The 21,425-nt window shown below is 38.2% G+C and overlaps 1 protein-coding gene across 1 annotated transcript in view; it reads right to left on the bottom strand.

The window, feature by feature from the left end:
• Positions 1-6,672: 6,672 nt before the first annotated feature.
• The window catches only part of LOC136866814 (inactive dipeptidyl peptidase 10), a 1,081,356-nt gene continuing 1,066,603 nt past the window's right edge, over positions 6,673-21,425 (bottom strand). Inside the window, exons 16-17 of the mRNA XM_067143919.2 lie at positions 19,251-19,462; positions 6,673-7,044 (exon numbers count right to left, since the gene is read on the bottom strand). Of these exons, the coding sequence (XP_067000020.2) occupies positions 6,901-7,044; positions 19,251-19,462 (356 nt within the window). The 3' untranslated portion in view covers positions 6,673-6,900. The remainder of the gene's footprint in view (positions 7,045-19,250; positions 19,463-21,425) is intronic.

Raw genomic sequence — 21,425 nt, forward strand, 5'->3', positions numbered from 1 at the left:
CTGATTATAGGGTTGGCACTAAGACAAAGTGTACTTATTTTGCCAAGATGTTATCATCACTACTTAGGGTCTGTAAACATCACTATCTAAAAAATAAGAGATTATCACACCAGTATGGGAATAAGAAAAAATACTTTAAACAGACACAAAAGAACTAAGAAAAGAATTAACAATAAGGATGCATTACATGATGCTTTTGACCATACAAATTGTTCCTTAAAATTAATATTGATTTCTAAACCAAAGACTTACATAGGACAAGCACACAGGGTAAATAATGGATAGGTACAAATAAGTGCAAATCAAGTAAGATATAGAATATGCAATAGTATACAAACTATTACAGTTCAATGTGGGAAGCCTTTATCCAGCTTTCTTCTTATCTTACTTCCCTCATCAAGACTAAAGGTTTGTTAAGATGACCCCTTAATGCTTTGAAGACAAGCGGCATACACTGTACATCGATGGTAATGTTCTGTGGAGGACAAGCGGCGTACACCATATGGCGTTGAGTTCTAGTGCTTATATATTCACTTCAGCGTACTACAAACATTAGCAGAGTGCTAGAACACATTCTGCATTGCTTGTAGTTCATTAAACAATACCAGGTAGCATCAGATCATTGGAACCTAATATTCTGTTATGATACTTAGTTAATACTACCGAGGCAAGTTCATAGCCACATGGTCTCGCATATCGGACGACTAGAGCCAATTTCCGTAATTAATGTAATTTTTTCATTTATCAGTAATTATTATGTATGTATGTATGTATGTATGTTGTGTTCCATAAATGTGTCATGGTGTGTGAGACTACATAATTTTTCGTTTTTAATGTGCATTGTGAAAATTTAAAAGAATTGAAAGTAGAAAAAAGGGTTTTAAAATTTATTTATAAAAGTTAGTGGTTTTGGTCTAATATTGAAGAACAAGGTATGCATGCATAGCTCAAACATTGCTGAATCCGAAATAGGTTTGTGACTGTAAGTAAGGTTATCAGTTATATTTGTACAAAAATGTGAAAACGCACTAAAACGCTCAGTCCACAGTGCAAGATCTAACTTCACCTGCTTAGTCTTCAATATGTTAATGAATGTTGAAGTCTGCCCTCTTGATGGAGCTGGGAAACAGAAATGAACTCATCAGGGGCTGAGAAGAAATGGATGTAGAAGAAGTGGGGTTGAGGAGGATAGATCCAATCTACCTGAAGATGGCAGTGTATGAAAATGTGGAGATTGTCCTTGTCTCCTCTGTCTGCTGCTCCCTCTTCCTGCACTGACATGTCATTGTGTTTATCCCATTATGTGTTTCTTTCATGTTCTTATCTTTCTATACAGCCTATTACTTGATTTGTCACTTGTTTGTTTCTTTCCAATACACAACTCAATTATTCATTTATAATAGATTTATTGCAGCTAATAGCCATTAATCTAAAATCAAATATAGTGCAAATGAAAGGTTATTCACTACATAAGTACGTAAGACACCCCTGTCTCCTATTACACCACTCAGCGTAATATTGTTCACGTTTCTGTCCATGTAGTTCACAGATGCACTCTATATCTGGCTCATGGAAGGCTTTGGTTTTACACACTCGAAAGTGGAATCCACGTACTGAGAAACGAGTTATCGTATGTCGAAGATCATAGTCGGGAGCTTTCCAGTCTGAAGATGTCATGGCTTCAGTTGCGTAGAATTTAGACCATATTTCTTTCTTCTTGGCTTGTAGCTCTGTTAGCAGGTCTTGGTAGGCAGCTGTGGATGGTAGGTGCATCTGTAGTCTTATATCCTCTATATAAAAGGATTCCATGGCTAATTCATAAGTTGGTCTGGACGGGGCGTATTGTGACGAACACAAAATCTTCTTCAGAAAAGTTGCCTTTATGTTCTCAATTTCTTTTGAATTGTTTTTGGTGAGATAGGGCGAAGTGATTTGTATTCCATTGGTGGCAATGGGGCTTATTCATTTATGCTGAAGTATTATTATCTGTAATATATCCTTCAGGATTAACAAAAAATACCAACAGATAATTTGAGGACAAAATAATACTGCAGCTAGTTTTGAAACAAACTGTATCTTGAGCCTGAAGTCTTAAAAATACCTATTGCGTAGAATTGCTTGATGTGATTGAACAGTCCATGATTTCCCAACACCTTAAATCATAATGCCAGCCGATGTTAACAACTGAACTCTGAAGAGCGAGGTATTCTGGAAATTTCAAGAATCTAAAATCTAGCTCACTAGATCCATTTAAGAAATATAAGAAAAACAATATATTGTTAATTAACTGATATAAGTTGTGACTGAAATTGATTTCTTTGTTTTTATACGCTGATGCTTCAATACTCCTTCACAATCTAATTTCCTCTTTTTTTCTTTGAATGTACGACTGAAAGATATTCATCCATCTTGTAAATAGTAGGTAGCCTACTTGTTTTCTTGCATAGCACATATTATTTACCATTTCACATAATCTTTTCCTTCTATTTTCTGTAAATATTTTCCTTTTGAATGTTGAACTTTGATGATTATTAATTGAAGATGTCATATTTTCATTTTTTATGTATCTTGGATTGATCATTTGAACATTATTGGATTTATAAGTATTAATAAAACATTTATATGGAATTTGGAATTTCTCTATCCAGAACTGAAACTGAGTTAGTGCATTTTCCATGATTTCCCAACACCTTAAATCATAATGCCAGCCGATGTTAACAACTGAACTCTGAAGAGCGAGGTATTCTGGAAATTTCAAGAATCTAAAATCTAGCTCACTAGATCCATTTAAATTAACAACAGAAGAAAATGTATTTTTAAACCTCAATAAGATCATAGTTGTTAATGATTTTGATGCTATGTCTACAGAAGTTACAGGCAATGCAGTTCTGTCTAGAGCAGAAATGTCATCGCTGGCAGTTACTTGTTTCCGAGTTTACAGTTTTCCTGGCTAATAGCTAAACACAAACTGCTATGAATTGAAGTGTGTGAGTGAGGGTAGATTTCTAACTTCCATGATAAAACTACTAAACATATAATCTTGTATTAAATGCAATTGAAGGAACACTGACCACAAAATTCTTAGGTGCCTCTGACCATGAAAATAAAAAAAATGGGAACATTGCATTATAGTTCTGTGTATTTTGGTGTAAGGATTAATTACTGTGTTGGTGGGGTGAAAGTTCCTTTTGGGGATCATTGTAAGTATCTAGGTGTTAATATAAGAAAAGATCTTCACTGGGGTAATCACATAAATGGGATTGTAAATAAAGGGTACAGATCTCTGCACATGGTTATGAGGGTGTTTAGGAGTTGTAATAAGGACGTAAAGGAGAGGGCATATAAATCTCTGGTAAGACCCCAACTAGAGTATGGTTCCAGTGTATGGGACCCTCACCAGGGTTACTTGATTCAAGAACTGGAAAAAATCCAAAGGAAAGCAGCTCGATTTGTTCTGGGTGATTTCCGACAAAAGAGTAGCGTTACAAAAATGTTGCAAAGTTTGGGCTGGGAAGACTTGGGAGAAAGGAGATGAGCTGTTCAACTAAGTAGACATTAGAAGACGAATAAGTATGAGTGGCATCATTAAAAGTAGGAAAGATCACCATATGAAGATAAAGTTGGAATTCAAGAGGACAAATTGGGGCAAATATTCATTTATAGGAAGGGGAGTTAGGGATTGGAATAACTTATCAAGGGAGATGTTCAATAAATTTCCAATCTCTTTGAAATCATTTAAGAAGAGGCTAGGAAAACAACAGATAGGGAATCTGCCACCTGGGTGACTGCCCTAAATGCAGATCAGTATTGACTGATTGACTGATGATTCTGTCTTAGTAGTGAAGAATATGTTAGAATAACATATATTGGATATTTCCATTCAATCAGCTCTTATGGTATTGGTCTCTGGGACAGGTACAAATCGAATCTTGATGTAATTTTTCAAATGCAGAAAGTAACTACCAGAATTATATTGAGATTTAATAGATTAGACCACTGCAGACCATTATTTAAGAGGCTAAGGGTAGTCTCAGAGCTAAACATATAAATCATGCAATGCATTCTGCAAGTGAAACAAAATTCTGATAACTTCAGGAAGAATTACAACAGTCACAATTACCAAATATGAACAAAAATAATATCTTTATTGAGAACAAATGTCAGATCATTGTTGTTAATGATTTATATACTGTTGGAATCAGGTTATATTATAAGCTTCCAAATATGGCTTGGTTAAAGATATTGGTTCCATCAGCTCATTCACTGCAACATTAAGAAATCTCCTGCTCAGTAACTGCTTCTACTGTTTTAAAGAATACATGAAAACATTCTGATAATGATGTTATAAATTTGTAAATGTTCTTAACATATCAGTAACTTTAAAATGTGTGCTAATGTGCAACTGTCATTTAATTCTTTTACAGATTTGTCTTCTGTGTCTTTTAAATGAAATTTTGCTGTTCAATGTTGAGATATTTGTTTATTTATGAAGTGTTCATTATTGTACTGGTACATAGAATATTGAATTTTAGATTACCGTACTTCCAGCGTTAAGATATCACTTGACAATATCTATATTGTCTGTATATTTCCTAATATGTAATTTTACAGTCCATAGAAACTAAATGAATGGAAAGAAAAAAAAAAAAAAGAAAATCCACAACCTGTTTTCAGTCATTTGACCAGGTCAGGAATGGAATGAATGAAGCCCCTATCTAGCGGTGAGGATAGGAAATGTGCTGACTGCCGAAGCCTGTTGCACTCCTCTGGGGCAATGATTAATGAATGATTAATGAAATGAAATGATATTATATTGGAGAGTGTTACTGGAAGGAAAGGTGACAGGGAAAACTGAAGTATTCGGAGAAGAACCTGTCCTGTCTCCGCTTTGTCCAGCACTAATCTCACAGAGAGTCACCGGGATTTGAACCATGGTATCCAGTGGTGAGATCATTTTTGATTGAGGAAAAGAGAAAATGGTCAATAATTAATGTATTTGCCAATATAAGAATGTAATACGTGACTCCTTACAGTGGTGAGAATGTCTGGTCATAATATGGAATGTTGTATTATAGGAGTAAGAGTACTGTCCACAGAATTAACAGCAATGGATCAGTAAATCTACTCAACACTAGAAAATAAAGCCTCAATGCACAGACAAAATTTAACAGTGGAGAACTTAGATAATAATTTCCTTAACATTTCTTAAAACTGAAGGAGTATAATTTTTGTTATATTTCTGATAATAAGTGATCCAAATGATGGAATGAAGCTCAGAAACATGTCTCTGAATCTTCCTATTGTAGAGTTATGTGTGATGATCACTTGAACAGTCTATTTATCAGAGATGTTTCAGGTTTCTCTGAAGTACAATATCATATCAAACACAATGATTAGATTTCAAGCTATTTGAAAATACTCTTAAAAGAATTCGCATAGAAAGAAAGAAATTTAGGTAAAAGTGAAAAAAAAAAAAAGTAAGTAAACTTGTACCTTGTAAACTTGGCTATAGTAATGGTAGAGGTGGTGATTATTATTATTAAAAGGTTCAAAACATATACGGTACATTATCAGCTACAAAGTACAGTGACTCCTGATAATCATGCACAGTTATTTCACTTAGTGCCTAATGTAGAGCATTTGATTAAGTTGTAATTGTTTTGCTTGGGACAAGAATGTTAAGACTCAGTGTTTCTGCTCAATGAGGTAAAAGTACTTGGAATCTACTAACAGACTACAGAGACCTCTTATGAGTGAAGTGCAGGTTGACTTTGATGAAGACAACATTTCAAAATTTTTCAGTGACATCATTATTTAATGATCTCAAAGATTGTCAGGTTGCAGAAAAAGGTAATGCAATTGAATGATTACAGATCAGTAAAGAAGATCAAGGTTACAGACAAGAAAGTGAGGAGGATATCTTATGGGATTGACCAGCAGGTAGAGAAGAGGATGATGCAGTAAATAAAAAGTGTGAGGATACGAATTTTACACGCAGTGAAGCTGGTATTGCTGTATACACACTTTTATCTTTAATGGAAAATTTTTATGACCTTTCTGTTAAAGAATTTTTTTAAATGAGAAATTTGTGGTTTAAGATAAGAAAGAGTGAACAATTCTAAAATAAAAAGCAAAAGAGACAACAGACGTTTTTGTTATGCCTGACAGACTCCGGCAGGGTAATGTTATCTTTCAAATGTTAAAAATTGTGTTCTTCTGGACTCATGTACGAGATGATATAACATTATTATGAAGAATATTTGCAGACAATTCTATAGCACATCTTCTTTGCTAAATCTATGATAGTACCTTTTACTGGGCATTAAGTGAGAGAAACATCTGCAGATAATTCATGATTTTCAATAATCTGCAGAAATCTGTGCATTATAATTACCACAAATTATTGAAAGTACACTGCAGGGTTTTTAGTATCTCACTTGAGATTGTAAATTTAAGCTGAGTTGATTTCTATACTCTCTTATGAATGTGTAAAGTGTTCTAAGTTGCAATACATTTCACTTACTTTCTATATGAAATAGATTAACATGTCAAATACTTTCAGACTGCATCAGGGACTTCATTTCATTGCTGCTGAGGAACCCAGCACAGGTGATAGCTGAAGAATGAGAGATTATGGTACTCAAATAACAACAATAAAAATACTCCAACCACTTTAGGTCTTGGAATGTAATTCCATATACAAAACATAGCCTCTCATCACAAGAGGATATATGAGGTTTCTTTAGTGGAATTGCCAGATATGGAATTTCTCACATATTCACCAGCAAATGAAAACAGGCACATACAACATGGAATCCTACATGTCCACACATGATTTTTCTTGAGGTCCCTCAAATAAAAGAAGTAAATGCACCAACATTTCTCAACACATCACTGTAGTTATTGTTTGAAGCTGAAAAAGCTTGTACCCACTTCCCACTCTTCAAAATCAATAGGTCCAAAACAGTCATCAAAAAATGACTCCATAGCTTTGTAAAAATGATCTTGAACTCCTGAAAAGGTGTGTCCTTCATCTGGATATGTCTGTAAACATAAAACCATAAACAAAGGGGATAAATACAATAATTTTTTTTCCATAAAATAAAAATCAAATATTGAGTAGAGAAACAAAAGGTGGTTTTAAAGCAGGAAACACATTAGGATTTTTAAGAAGGCATTTATATGTACTCAAGATACTGTAATGATGTTCAGTTTAGACTTTCTTTGTATGTGTTTGTTTCAGACTCTGTCCCGAATGGGTAAATTTTAAATAAAATTTTAAACAAATATATAAATAATAATAATAATAATAATAATAATAATAATAATAATAATAATAATAATAATAATAATAAAAAATAAATTTTAGATAAAATTTACTCATTCAGGACAAATATTTCAGGTTCCCTGTAGGAATAAACATCTATATCCCTTTCAGACCGTGTACGCACAATTGTGCGGGGTCGTATTTTATTTATGTCTGAGCTTATTTGAAGTTTTCTTGGCACTAGACCGGACTGCAGTGCTTGTGCGGGACACGTAGCATGTACTTCAGCTGTTTTTATTTAGTACTTGTCCACCAGGGGGCAGGAAGAAGAGTTTAAAAATACAGTTCATTAACAATATGGCGGGAAGCAGTAATGCCTGAAGTGAGTATTTATTTATTGCATTTATATTAATCTAGAAGCTTTACTGAATGTCAGAATATAATCAATGAAGTGTGTAGATTGTGTAGCAAACGTAAATTGTGAACTTACAACATCGTACGTAATACCATGAGGTTTTGAATGTTGATACGCACATATGTGCGGACTAGGTTTCCTTACAGGCAATGCATGCAGGAGTGCTAGGTGCTGTCACAAAAAGGACTGTGAAAGAAAAACTCGTACTCTATATGAGAAATGCAATGTATAAGATTTTAATTGTTTAAAATCGTTCCACACTGTAAAATAGAAATCATTATCATGTACATGTGTATTTGCATGTACTGAGTTAAATACAGTAGAAGTCCGCTATAGCGAGTACCGCTTATTACGAGAACCCCGTTATACCGACAATATTTTGATGTCCCTTCAAAATCCCTATATTAAACTGTGTATTATTCTTCGGTTACAGCGAGAGCCCTATCACTGACGCATTCGTTATTACGAGCGATTAAGCGCGCGCGATTCTTCCGTTATCGATATTTATGCACCCCAGTCATTATCATGCATGCAATCGATTATCTTCGTATCGTTTCCCCGCTATGTCCACTAGCGAGTTCTCTCGTCGACATTCGAGGGCGATGTCGGAGTCTATTAGTAATAACCGTCGACTGCTGTTCCGTAAAGAAAATTTGGAATGGAAGAGAACATATTTTAGTAATAAATGCGTAAATAATATGTCCGATAACAGTTCTTAACTCATTAGAAATAAAGGCTGACTAAACGATTGCTTAATTTTAATGCTAAATACTGGAATTAAGTAAAAATGGGATACACCTTGAGATATGGCAGAGTGCATAATTGATTTCACAGGTTAGTTTATATTTTCTCGCGCCTGGTTAAATTATGGAAAGGTTATTATCATGTAAATTTATAGTGAGAAGGTTTTATCGTTTCTCTAGTGGCGCTTGAAGTATGTTTTCATCATATACACTGACTGACAGAGCAAATGCAACACCAAGAAGGAGTGGTTCGAAAGGGATGAAAGTTGGGGAAAAAACAGAGACGGCACGGACGAATAATTGCTGTTTATTTCAAACCGATATGCAGGTTACACAATGCGCACGGCATCGACTCAGTAGGGTGTAGGACCACCGCGAGCGGCGATGCACGCAGAAACACGTCGAGGTACAGAGTCAATAAGAGTGCGGATGGTGTCCTGAGGGATGGTTCTCCATTCTCTGTCAACCATTTGCCACAGTTGGTCGTCCGTACGAGGCTGGGGCAGAGTTTGCAAACGGCGTCCAATGAGATCCCACACGTGTTTGATTGGTGAGAGATCCGGAGAGTACGCTGGCCACGGAAGCATCTGTACACCTCGTAGAGCCTGTTGGGAGATGCGAGCAGTGTGTGGGCGGGCATTATCCTGCTGAACAGAGCATTGGGCAGCCCCTGAAGGTACGGGAGTGCCACCGGCCGCAGCACATGCTGCACGTAGCGGTGGGCATTTAACGTGTCTTGAATACGCACTAGAGGTGACGTGGAATCATACGCAATAGCGCCCCAAACCATGATGCCGCGTTGTCTAGCGGTAGGGCGCTCCACAGTTACTGCCGGATTTGACCTTTCTCCACGCCGACGCCACACTCGTCTGCGGTGACTATCACTGACAGAACAGAAGCGTGACTCATCGAAGAACACGACGTTCCACCATTCCCTCATCCAAGTCGCTCTAGCCCGGCACCATGCCAGGCGTGCACGTCTATGCTGTGGAGTCAATGGTAGTCTTCTGAGCGGACGCCGGGAGTGCAGGCCTCCTTCAACCAATTGACAGGAAATTGTTCTGGTCGATATTGGAACAGCCAGGGTGTCTTGCACATGCTGAAGAATGGCGGTTGACGTGGCGTGCGGGGCTGCCACCGCTTGGCGGCGGATGCGCCGATCCTCGCGTGCTGACGTCACTCGGGCTGCGCCTGGACCCCTCGCACGTGCCACATGTCCCTGCGCCAACCATCTTCGCCACAGGCGCTGCACCGTGGACACATCCCTATGGGTATCGGCTGCGATTTGACGAAGCGACCAACCTGCCCTTCTCAGCCCGATCACCATACCCCTCGTAAAGTCGTCTGTCTGCTGGAAATGCCTCCGTTGACGGCGGCCTGGCATTCTTAGCTATACACGTGTCCTGTGGCACACGACAACACGTTCTACAGTGACTGTCGGCTGAGAAATCACGGTACGAAGTGGGCCATTCGCCAACGCCGTGTCCCATTTATCGTTCGCTACGTGCGCAGCACAGCGGCGCATTTCACATCATGAGCATACCTAAGTGACGTCAGTCTACCCTGCAACTGGCATAAAGTTCTGACCACTCCTTCTTGGTGTTGCATTTGCTCTGTCAGTCAGTGTATATAGTACGGTTAAGTTAGGATACGTGACGCTGTTTGAATAAGGAAACTGAAACGTTTGCCACAAAATGCGATCGATCGTCTTTGGTACGGTATAGTTTTCTCTCTATTTACATTTGCAAGCTCTCTCGTCAACATTCGAAGGCGATGTTGGAGTCGATCAGTATTACCCAACGACTGCTATTCTCTAAAGAAAATTCGAATGAAAGAGAATAACACGTTTTCGTAATAAATGCGTAAATAACGTGGCCGATGGCAGTTGTTAACTCGTTGAAAATAACGGCTGAAGTAAACGATCTCTTAATTTTAATGTTATATACGGAAATTAAGTATGAATGTGATACACCTCAAGATATGGCAGAGTACATCACTGATTTGAGAGGATAGTTCATATTTTCTCGCATCTAGTTAAATTTCGGAAAGGCTATTCACATGTAAAGGGGCTGGCTGGCCGAGGCGGTAAAGGTTCGGTTCGCCCGAAAGGACGTGGGTTCGAATCCCCGTCAGGAGGCAAGAATATTTAAGAAACGAGATTTCCACTTCCGGAGTGCATATGGCCCTGAGGTTCACTCAGCCTACACCAAAAATGAGTACCAGGTTAATTCCTGGGGACAAAGGCGGCCGGGCGTAGAGCTAACCACTCTACCCCATATACGGTTAGGAGAATCTCATGCGAAAAATCAATGGCGGCCTAACAGTAACGAATACCACTGGCAACTCTCGCGTTAACCACGTTGCTTCTTTTTACCCCCGCACGCACACACAAAATTCGTTGACAACAAGCGACCGCCTGTTTATTATACATTGCTAGCCGTGACAACCGGTTGTACAGTGCCTGTGTGTAACGTCACTGGATCTCGGGAAATAGTGAATATTAGCCTCTACAAAAACGTTTCTCAAACTGCAGAATGGCATCAAAACATGCGAGCCTTCAGGCCACGGCTACTCAGAGGCAGAGTTATAACGCGTCTGCTGTACCCGACTCTTAGTAAAATTAAGTTTTATAGACGGCAAGAATATTTTCGTGATGGATAATCGTAAAGATACGCGGAACAGATATTGCCGGCAAATTGTCAACGGGTTCTCGTCGATATTATGCCAGTTTTAAGTTACCGGTAATGGTTATTAAATACTCGGAAATGTAGAATAATTGTGCAGCCGCAAGAAAATATGGCGTAGGCCTAACTAAGTCAATATTTGGCGTCAGCGCGAAGACAAAGATACAAAAAATGCATTCAGTGGTCCGCAACAAGGACGCTTTAAATAAGTCGAAAATGAAGTTGAGAGGTATGTGCACGAAAAACTCAAGGGCGGAAAGGCCATACCATGGCGCAATAAACCCGTTCGCTGACCTTCACCGTCCGCGATTAGGCCTAGCTATCCGCTGAAGTTGGCCGAACCCGGCAAGCGAGACGTGCGTGTAGCGGTAGCCGGTTATATCTGATGCTGAGTAGAAGTACCGTAAAAGTTTTTATTGACAGCAAGAATATTTTCCTGACGGATCGCCGTATTGTAGAGACGCATGGAATAAGTATTGCCGGCAAATTTTCAACGGGTTCTCTTCGGTATTATGATGCCAATTTTAAGTTAATGCTCATTAAACCCGCGGAAATAAAGAATAATTGTGCAGCCGCAAAAAATGCGGCATAACGAAAGCCAATGTTCGGCGTCAAAAAACTGTATAAAAATGCGTACTGTACAACAGAGGCATTAATATGATTTTTCAACGCACTTTTTGACCCTGATTCAATTTTTTCAAGGAAAAAGGGGGGTTCGTCTTGGATTCGGAGAAATACGAAACTGTAATTTTTTCAGAATGAAATTGAACATACACTTTCCCGTAGTATCGAATTTTGAAAAATAACAAACAAGTAAGTCGTAGTATGGATATCATCCGCGGAAAAGCAAGTTTTGAACAAACTGATTGCCGTTTCATACCGATTTTAATGAGTATGGGGGGTTTTCCGACTTTTATACAAAAATCAGATATAACGACAATCCGTTATAGCGAGTAAATTTTCCGCTGTTGTGAATTCTCGCTATTATGGACTTCTACTGTATTTTTAAATTTTTAATTTTTTGCAAGTAGTGAATGAAGTCCTGACACGCACAATTGTGTGGGTTCTGTTTTTCAGCCGATAGTTCTTATTTTGTAAAATAAACTGTGGAAACATGTATTTGAGAGCATTTTAGTAAGTTTTTCACGTTTTGACACCTCCAGATTTCTTTCAGGTCTGACGACAAGCTGCTGCTGCCAAAAGGGCAGTAATAGCAAAACTCCTCCTCAATGTAGAAAATGTAACGTTTACTTGTGTTTGAACAAAGATTTAATTGTCTTAAATTATTCCCCACTGTAAAATAGAACATTTGGTTATGTACATATGTATATTCACATGCATTGAGGTAATTTTTCTTTTTTTGTAAGTAGTGAAGTAAGTCCTGACACGCACAATTGTGTGGGTGCTTTTTTTCAGATGTTAATTTTTATTTTGTAGAATAAACTAAAAATATATGTATTTAAGAGCATTTTAGTCAGTTTTTGACATACAAACAAAAATTCACACCGCCAGTTTTCTTTCAGGTCTGAAAGGGATATCATCTGATGGCCAGGCAGGCATCGATTTTTTGGTAATGAGACTAAGTCTCTCATAGTGCATTAGCACTGCCAGTGGCTCCAAGTAGCCTACGCAGTAGCCATGCGTCTTGGTGGGTGTGCTATTTACGAACTGATGAGCCTAACTAAACACACTGGGGTGAAACGCTGGCAACCAAGAATGAGTTAGCTGGAAAATTTATAATGTCTAATAAATATGCCTTTCCATAAACAAAATGCAAAATCTCAGTATTTGAAAAAGTGAAAAATTAATTCATACGCACATCACTATGTTCTGTACATCATTATGAAATGAGAGGATTAAGGGGAGTATTCATCAAACATTCCCATTCCACTAAGTTTGGAATGAAAGGACTTGTGCCTTTATAAGTAAAGAAATATTATTCATTGCCCTCAGAATGAGGAGAGCATGTATCTGGACACTCATTTTAGAATAAATTGAAATGAATCATGTAATCAAGAGTGAGTATATAGTTTCTCAGTTGATTTACATTCCTTGTATACATTTAAATCAAAGTTAAAATCTATAACTAACCTTCCAGCGGTGTATATTGAGGGCTACCAAGGCTATTGGTGTAGCCCAAACCTCAAATGAGAACAATGGAAATGTAAAGCACTGCATGAAGGATGCTTTCCCTTATATTCTGCACATCTCCCTTGAGGATCAAAAACTGGTTTTTTAACCTTCCTTCAACAGCAGAAATACAGCTCCCAAAATTTCCCTCGACGGCAGAGATACGATTGGTGACGTTGCTAATTTGCGATGAAATTTTGTCAACCACGGTTGAAATTTTCGATTCTAGGCCCCGTTCAACTTTGCAAACTTGCATGTACACTTGTGAAATTTGTCCGGTTAAAATTGAGTTAGCTTGAGAAATTTCCTCATCGCCAGATGTTTAATTTCAGGCTTGTGTCAATGTCATACACCTGTCAATGTCATATGTTACGTACACATGTTATGTGACACTTTTAGACTGATTATGATGGTTCAGTCAGCTTCCGCTCGAACGCTCAAACAGGATGTATCGCCACACTTCTAACCCCCTCAAACCTAACCAGCAATACAGGACACCTAGACCTTAAGGTGATTATCGAGAGCCTTCTGGAATACCATGGAGCAACTGGAAGAGAACCCGACTAGCTTCGTCGAGGGATCGGTCAGTCTATTAGGAAGGACTAATCTACCAGAGGACATATTCGTGTAACTCATCAAACCGCGATTAAAGGGGAAAGCCGCTACTTTGTGGAATAACTTGAAGGGCTTAAATTTAAACTGGATGGACTTCAAGACGGAATTCCATGCTAGGTTTAATTCCGAAGGGGTAAAGAGCTCTATGAAAAGGAAGCTACTGACTGAGGCATGAGAGCTAGCACATTCGTCCTACAGAAGTATCAGCTCTTCAAGCGTCTACACCCAGAAGGAAGCGAGAATGAGATCTTACCAGACATCACAGAGCTGCTCTACGACAAGATTCGACCCCTAGTGAAAGTATCACAACCGAGATCCTTTGATGATCTACGTAGAATCATCACCCAGTTGGAGGAGGAACACAAGAACAAAGCTACTGAAGAGACCAGTGCAGTTAGGAAGTGCAATCAGTGTGGAAGAACGGTACACCTGAAGAACAAGTGCCCAGCCTTGACGCCGGAAAACTAGGTCCGGCCCATTCTGGATTGAGGGGGAATGGGACCGGGAACAGGAATACGCCTCAAGACACAACAGACAAGCAACCCTGGTCAAGTTGGAGAGGGATTGGTCAGATTGTGAGTAGAACAGGCCAACCCCACCCAACTATCATCTTAAAGATAGGCAATGAGAATTTTTCAGCCATACTCGACAGCCAAGCAAGCCATTCATTTGTCAACGGGACTGTTGCCAGATTTCTACCGCCTGTAAAGTCTCACCATCTCAGAAGGATAATTGGAGCAGCGGACGGGGTAACCCATTCCATCCAAGGACAGACTAACCTAACCGCGAAATGCAATTGATGTAATTGTAATTGTAATTGTAATTGACGAAACAGTTCAGAACCTGATACCTGATGTCATATTAGGTCATGACTTTCTGCTGGAATACAAGGTGATCCTAGACTATGCTGCTCATGAAGTCTTTTTGATAAAAGACAGACGGCTGAGGGTCACCTGGCACGATGGAAATCTCCGGACTCAGAAGGATGTGGAAGTCGACGTAGACCTGGGAAATATCCAGTTAATGCATCTTCGACCGAGTGAAGAAGAGGAGCTGAGACACGCCTTATAGGACTTTCCGGAAGTCATCACCTATAAAATAGGACGGATTATCACTGTAACGCACACCATCGAATGCAGCACTTACTCACCCATCAAGCAACATCGATATCCAATCAACCCGGATAAGCGCAACTTTGTCATCAAGAAGATTCAAGAGATGGAAAGGCAAGGTCTCATCGAACCCTCTACATCCTGTTGGGCTTCACCTATCGTCCTACCGAAAAAGAAGAATGGGGAGTATCGACTGTGTGTGGACTTCCACAGGTTGAACGAGAAGACCGTTAGTGACGCCTACCCCATGCCTGACCTGACAGACTCACTGAAACAAGTAAGTTGGTCTAGGGTTTTCAGCACACTGGATCTCAACTCCGGATACTGACAAGTGGAGGTTGAGGAAAGTTCTAGACCACTGACCGCCTTCATGACATCGAGAGGATTGTATCAGTTTATGGTAATGCCTTTTAGATTGAAGAATGCTCCTGCCACCTTCATGTGACTGATGAATAAGGTATTATCAGGATATGTTGGAGAATTTTTGCAAGTGTATCTCGACGACATTTTAATTTACAGCAAGAGTTTTCAAGAACACCTTGTACATCTGAGGAAAATACTGGAACGACTGAAGATTCATGGATTGACTTGCCAACTGGAGAAGTTCCACTTTGCCCAGGCCTGTGTAGAATATTTTGGCCATGCCCTAACATCTGAAGGCTTAGAAAGGCAACCGGAGAAGAATCGAGCTATCAAAGAAACTGAATGCCCGTGGACCAAGCGACAAGTACATCAGTTCCTTGCCTTGTGTAGATGGTATAGCAGCTTCGTGCCACACTTTGAAGAGAAGGCAATACCACTCACCAATCTACTCCCTAACAACCGCCCATTCCGATGGACCAGCAAGGAAGATGCAGCATTCCAAGACATTAAGGCTACAATATGCAATGCTCCTGGTCTAGCCCATCCTGACCCTCAACAGAAGATGTGCCTGCAGACAGACGCCAACGACTCTGGCCTAGGAGCAGTGTTATTCTAGGAGAGGAGTGACGGCAGAAGGGAGATCATCGAGTATGCCAGCAGAAAGCTATCTCCCATCGAACAACGCTACTGCACTGCCGAGAAGGAAGCCTTAGCCATGGTGTGGGCCATGGGCAAATTCAGAGGCTACTTGGAGGGAAGGAAGTTCCAGCTCTGCACCGATAACGCCACTCTCTAATGGTTGAATTCTATCTCTGGCTCGAAACCTAAATTCATGCAATGGGCTCTGTTAATCGCAGAATTTAATTTCGATGTGTGTCACGTCCCAGGACTGACAAACATAGGAGCAGACAGTTTATCTAGGCACCTGGCGATACAACCTGAAGCTAGGAGCACCATTGTCAAGAGGGAGTTCCCACAAAAAACACCAGAGTGTGCCTAAGGAACCTGTCCTTATGACCATCAAGAAGGAACTTGATCTGGGAGTAATCAAACAGTGGCAAGAACAAGACAAGCCCTATAGGACCATGATGCAGTGGATTAGGAGACAGAACACCGATAGCCAACTCGTCCTGAGGGAATTCAATATGTGCTACAAGAACTTCTGGATTGACGCAAGACTCTTGATATACAGATCGCACCTCTCCAACGCGCCTGCAGTAGTGGTGATCCCTAGACAGCACACGACAAACATCCTCGAGAAGTTCCACAACAGCACTGAAGCCGGACATCCTGGAGGTGAAGAGACATATCAGTCTATCCGACGAAGATTATTCTGGGTCAACATGCGGAAAGACATCCTGGACTATTTGAAGGGGTGCTACATCTGCGCCTGCACCAAAGCGAGCAACAGGAAGGCAGATTCCAGTCAGCAAGGAAGATGGCTGCAACGCTCTTGGGAGGTCATAGCTTTGGACTTGATGGATCCTTACCCTAGAACACCACAGGGTTAAACAGGACTCCTAGTAATCACTGACCTCTTCACAAGATGGATTGAGGTCTTTGCAATACCAGAAGCCACTGCTGGATGCATCACCAGCCTTCTACAAGATGAGATATTCAGCCACTATGGTCATCCACGGTGCATTCTGTCAGACAACGGGAGTCAGTTCACATCAAGGAAGTGGCAGCAAATGATGACAGAATGGGGTGTGGAGCACTTGACCACCCCTATCTACAACCAAAGGGCCAATCCAACGGAACGACAGAGCCAGGAGCTAAAAAGGATGCTATGGGTCCAACTAATAGACAAGGAACATCGACTGTGAGACCGTCAGATGCCACAGTCACTTTTCGCCCTGTGACAACGCATCAACCGTGTCACTAGCTAGTCCCCAGCGGAGCTGTTCCTTGGTCGACAGCTATACGGCACTGGAGATTGGGAGATTAGTCCACCACCCACTTCTGATCAAGATGATGCAGCTGGTTACCTGGCAGAATGGGAACAGCAGCAGCAGGACATCAAGGAGAAGCAAGCTTTAGCCGAGAAGAGATCCCTTATCCAGGCCAAGGCTCAAGATCTTGAATAGATCCAGATCTTCCTACCAGGCCAACAAGTACTGCGACATAACCACCCAGTCAGCAATAAGATTGGAGGTTATCACGCAGGTCTTGCACCTAAGTGGGTTGGTCCCATCGAGGTGGATAAGCAGCTGGGCCATGAGGTCTACTTACTAAAGACCAACCCTCCTGTCAAGGTCCAAGCATCGGAGTTGTGGTGAATCACCTAACCGCTGCGCATGCAGGGTAAGCCTGGTACTGCCATGGATCCACCTGGAGGAGAGGCTACTAATGACATAGCACAATCTGGTCATGAGGAGAATGCATAGACTATCATCGAGGAAGAGGCTGGCAGCGAGGCAACCCTGACCCCCGACATGGCATGATCCGGCCAAGAGGAGGAGAACACACCCAGCGACAAGAAAGAAGATACAATCTACGCTCAAAGCAAAGTCGACGAGTGTGGTAGACTGTGGGAATTGTTTCAAGTTATAGGGAGGATATTGATGCAGGTGTACTAGACTGATATAACTTGAAAACAATATCCTTTAACCCATGGGTAAATAATGCAAGTATCAAGCTCAAATTATTATTATTATTATTATCACTTGTGATGTTCATCCATTTATTATTATTATTATTATTATTATTATTATTATTATTATTATTATTATTATTATTATTATTATTTACGTCATATGTACAGATGATATGATCCTATTATTTGTGAGGTTATGTCATGAAACATGTGCTGTATAATATGTATGAAGCTGTAATTAATAGTATATAATTTATTATTACCTGTATATATGGTGTGTAATCCAGTACAGTATTGTGCAATACATTGTAATATCCAGAATATTACTAGGCAAGACAAGAACTATGTAGACTATTCTTTACATTATCTTAGGCACTCTAGAAATGAAGGGATGTTATGACATATTCTTCTAGAAGCCTGGCCAGGCAACCTATATAAAGAGATGGTCTCGATGGGGGAGAGGAGTTATTGTTTAACAGGAGTTGTGTTGTGTTTAAGGCCGACATGCTAATGTAAGCAGTCAGCAGTCAACTGTTTCAAGGTTACAGTCTCCATGTGCTTAGTGATAGGCAGTTGTTAAAAATGGTGGTTTGTTGAAGTTTTTGGAGTGAAGTGTTTTGTTTGTGATGGCAGTGATTAAGGTTATGCATGTTAGTGTGTAAATAATTAGATCTAAATAAATAAGTGTACCAACTGACATCATTTTGTGTGCATCTTCGTGGATACATCAACCTTCAGAACAGAGTTTGATCCCTTCCATAATATTTCAACACATTAATGTATGTTTTGAATAAATAAGTTAATTTAAAAGAATCAGCGGTAACTTAGTAAGCCATAATTTAAATGTGTTTAGTAGACTGATTGCAGCAATGAACGGTCATGTGGTTGGTTGTTGGTGGGTCTGGGCTGTTATTGCTGATGGACAGTCTTGGAGGGGAGAGGGAGAACATTTTTCATATGACAAAAGTTACTGAAAAATAATTTCTAAAGCAATTTCCTCCTTTCCTAAATTTAATATTAAGGGAGGTATTTTGAAGTTTGTATTTCATGCTTCATTATAAGGTAGTGTTCAAATTTAAATTTTGAAACAAAAGCCTACCTTGTTTCAATAAAATATCTTCAGTGGCTATTGTGTGTCATGTTGGATCAGACAAACAGACGTACATACAGACACAAAACAATTTTTTTTGCCATTCAATTTCAAAGTGTCTGAAATGTGTACAAAACTAAAATTACCGCAAAATGATCATACGGTCGGATGGACAGATAAACAGGCAGACAGGCAGATGTTGCTGTTTTATTTGTATCGATTAAAATTTACTAACCTGATGTCTGAAGAGAACACCCTCATCTGTGAGAGCCTTGACCAACATCATGCTCTGTTGATAGTGTACTGTATCATCTGCAGTGCCATGGATCAGGAGGAACAACTTGTCGCGTAGGTTGCCTGCTCTCTTTGTAACATCAGACTCTTCATAGCCACGGTAGTTGTCCGTCACATTTGGCGTCCCCATATAGCGTTCAGCATATGCTGAATCTAGACACAATTTAAGCAATTAAATATTTCTTCTGAAGTTAGATAAGTAAATTCTAATTTTAACGAGTCATAGAAAGAATATCTTGTGAGCATAACTTTAGATAAATAGAATAGACAGTAACATATTGACACACAAGATTATAAATTTCTACTGAAATATTATTCACTAGCTGATGTACCCATTATTCACTACAGAATCCTACATTATATACAGAATTCTTGGTGAAGAAGCACACATGTTGTGAGTAAGATTTTATTAAATTGTATAGCTCTTAGCGTTACTCAAGAAACCTGATGTGGAGGTCACCATACGTTGTTTCCTTTTATCTTGCTACTGGTTTTAATGTCGTACTAACACACTGAATGTTTTTGGTGACAGAGGTATGTGAAAGGGGTAGGACTGGGAAGGTACTGGCTGTGGTCTTGGTTAAGGTAAGAGCCACAGCATTTGCCTGGTGTCAAAATGGGAAACAACGGAAAACATCTTCAGAGCTTCCCCTGGTGGCACATAAACAAACCATCTCCTGAATGCAAGCTCATGTCATTTCTCATGTGAAGACCAAGTTAGGGAGTTTTCATTGTAATGGCAGGCCCCCTTGCCTATTGCCAGTCACAATCAAGTTGGGCAATTTTGATTAGAATGCAAACACCACTCTCCATCTGCCTTTTCATTGTTTTCCAAAAGCCTTAAAGGGTGTGTCAATGGAGAGAAAACCACTATGACAGTAATGAGAATTCTCCTCTTATCAGAATTCTAAAACTTTATAATAAATTAAGTACATATAATGTTGTATGAATCCATTTAATTTTGAATTGGCATGTGATACTGTCCTCTAAACCACAAACTGTTGAAGGTTATCTCCGTACTATCTACATCAACGAGCACTTACTCTTTGGTCTACATGTCTGATTTCATTCTTCTTGTTGTTCTTTCTATGTCCTACTGATAAATTTCTCTTCTTCTATTTGAATCCACAGTTTTAAAATTAAACATTAGTTAAAAATTCTATTTCTCAACCTAAGAATATTATTTTGCATACTGTGTCATGTTTATTTTGTACTCTCTCTTCTAAGACCATTTTTATAATTTAAATTCATACCTAAATGTATTACTTTGTATTATGCATCACTGCAATAATAATTTATTGTAGTAGCTGTATATTTTGTGTTGCACTACCAACTTTCTCCTGTTTGGAATCCTCAAGTCTAAATTGCATAGTTCATTGTATTCTTCAGTTTGTATTTTCAAATAAATAAATAAATAAATAAATAAATAAATAAATAAATAAATAAATAAATAAATAAATAAATAAATAAATAAATAAATAAATAAATACATAAATAAATAAATAAATAAATAAATAAATAAATAAATAAATAAATAAATAAATAAATAAATAAATAAATAAATAAATAAATAAATAAATAAATAAATAAATAAATAAATAAATAAATAAATAAATAAATAAATAAATAAATAAATAAATAAATAAATAAATAAATAAATAAATAAATAAATAAATAAATAAATAAATAAATAAATAAATAAATAAATAAATAAATAAATAAATAAATAAATAAATAAATAAATAAATAAATAAATAAATAAATAAATAAATAAATAAATAAATAAATAAATAAATAAATAAATAAATAAATAAATAAATAAATAAATAAATAAATAAATAAATAAACAAACAAACAAACAAACAAACAAACAAATAAATAAATAAATAAATAAATAAATAAATAAATAAATAAATAAATAAATAAATAAAAAATAATAAATAATAAATAAATAAATAAATAAATAAATAAATAAATAAATAAATAAATAAATAAATAAATAAATAAATAAATAAATCATTTTAAATACTTTTTAATACTTAATAATATTATTTTATTACTGGAATGGCCTGTGTATAAATTTTGTGTAAAATGGTTTCCAAGACATTTCACTAAA

The sequence above is a fragment of the Anabrus simplex genome, chromosome 3 (assembly GCF_040414725.1).
Source record: "Anabrus simplex isolate iqAnaSimp1 chromosome 3, ASM4041472v1, whole genome shotgun sequence".
Taxonomy (NCBI): Eukaryota; Metazoa; Arthropoda; class Insecta; order Orthoptera; family Tettigoniidae; genus Anabrus; species Anabrus simplex.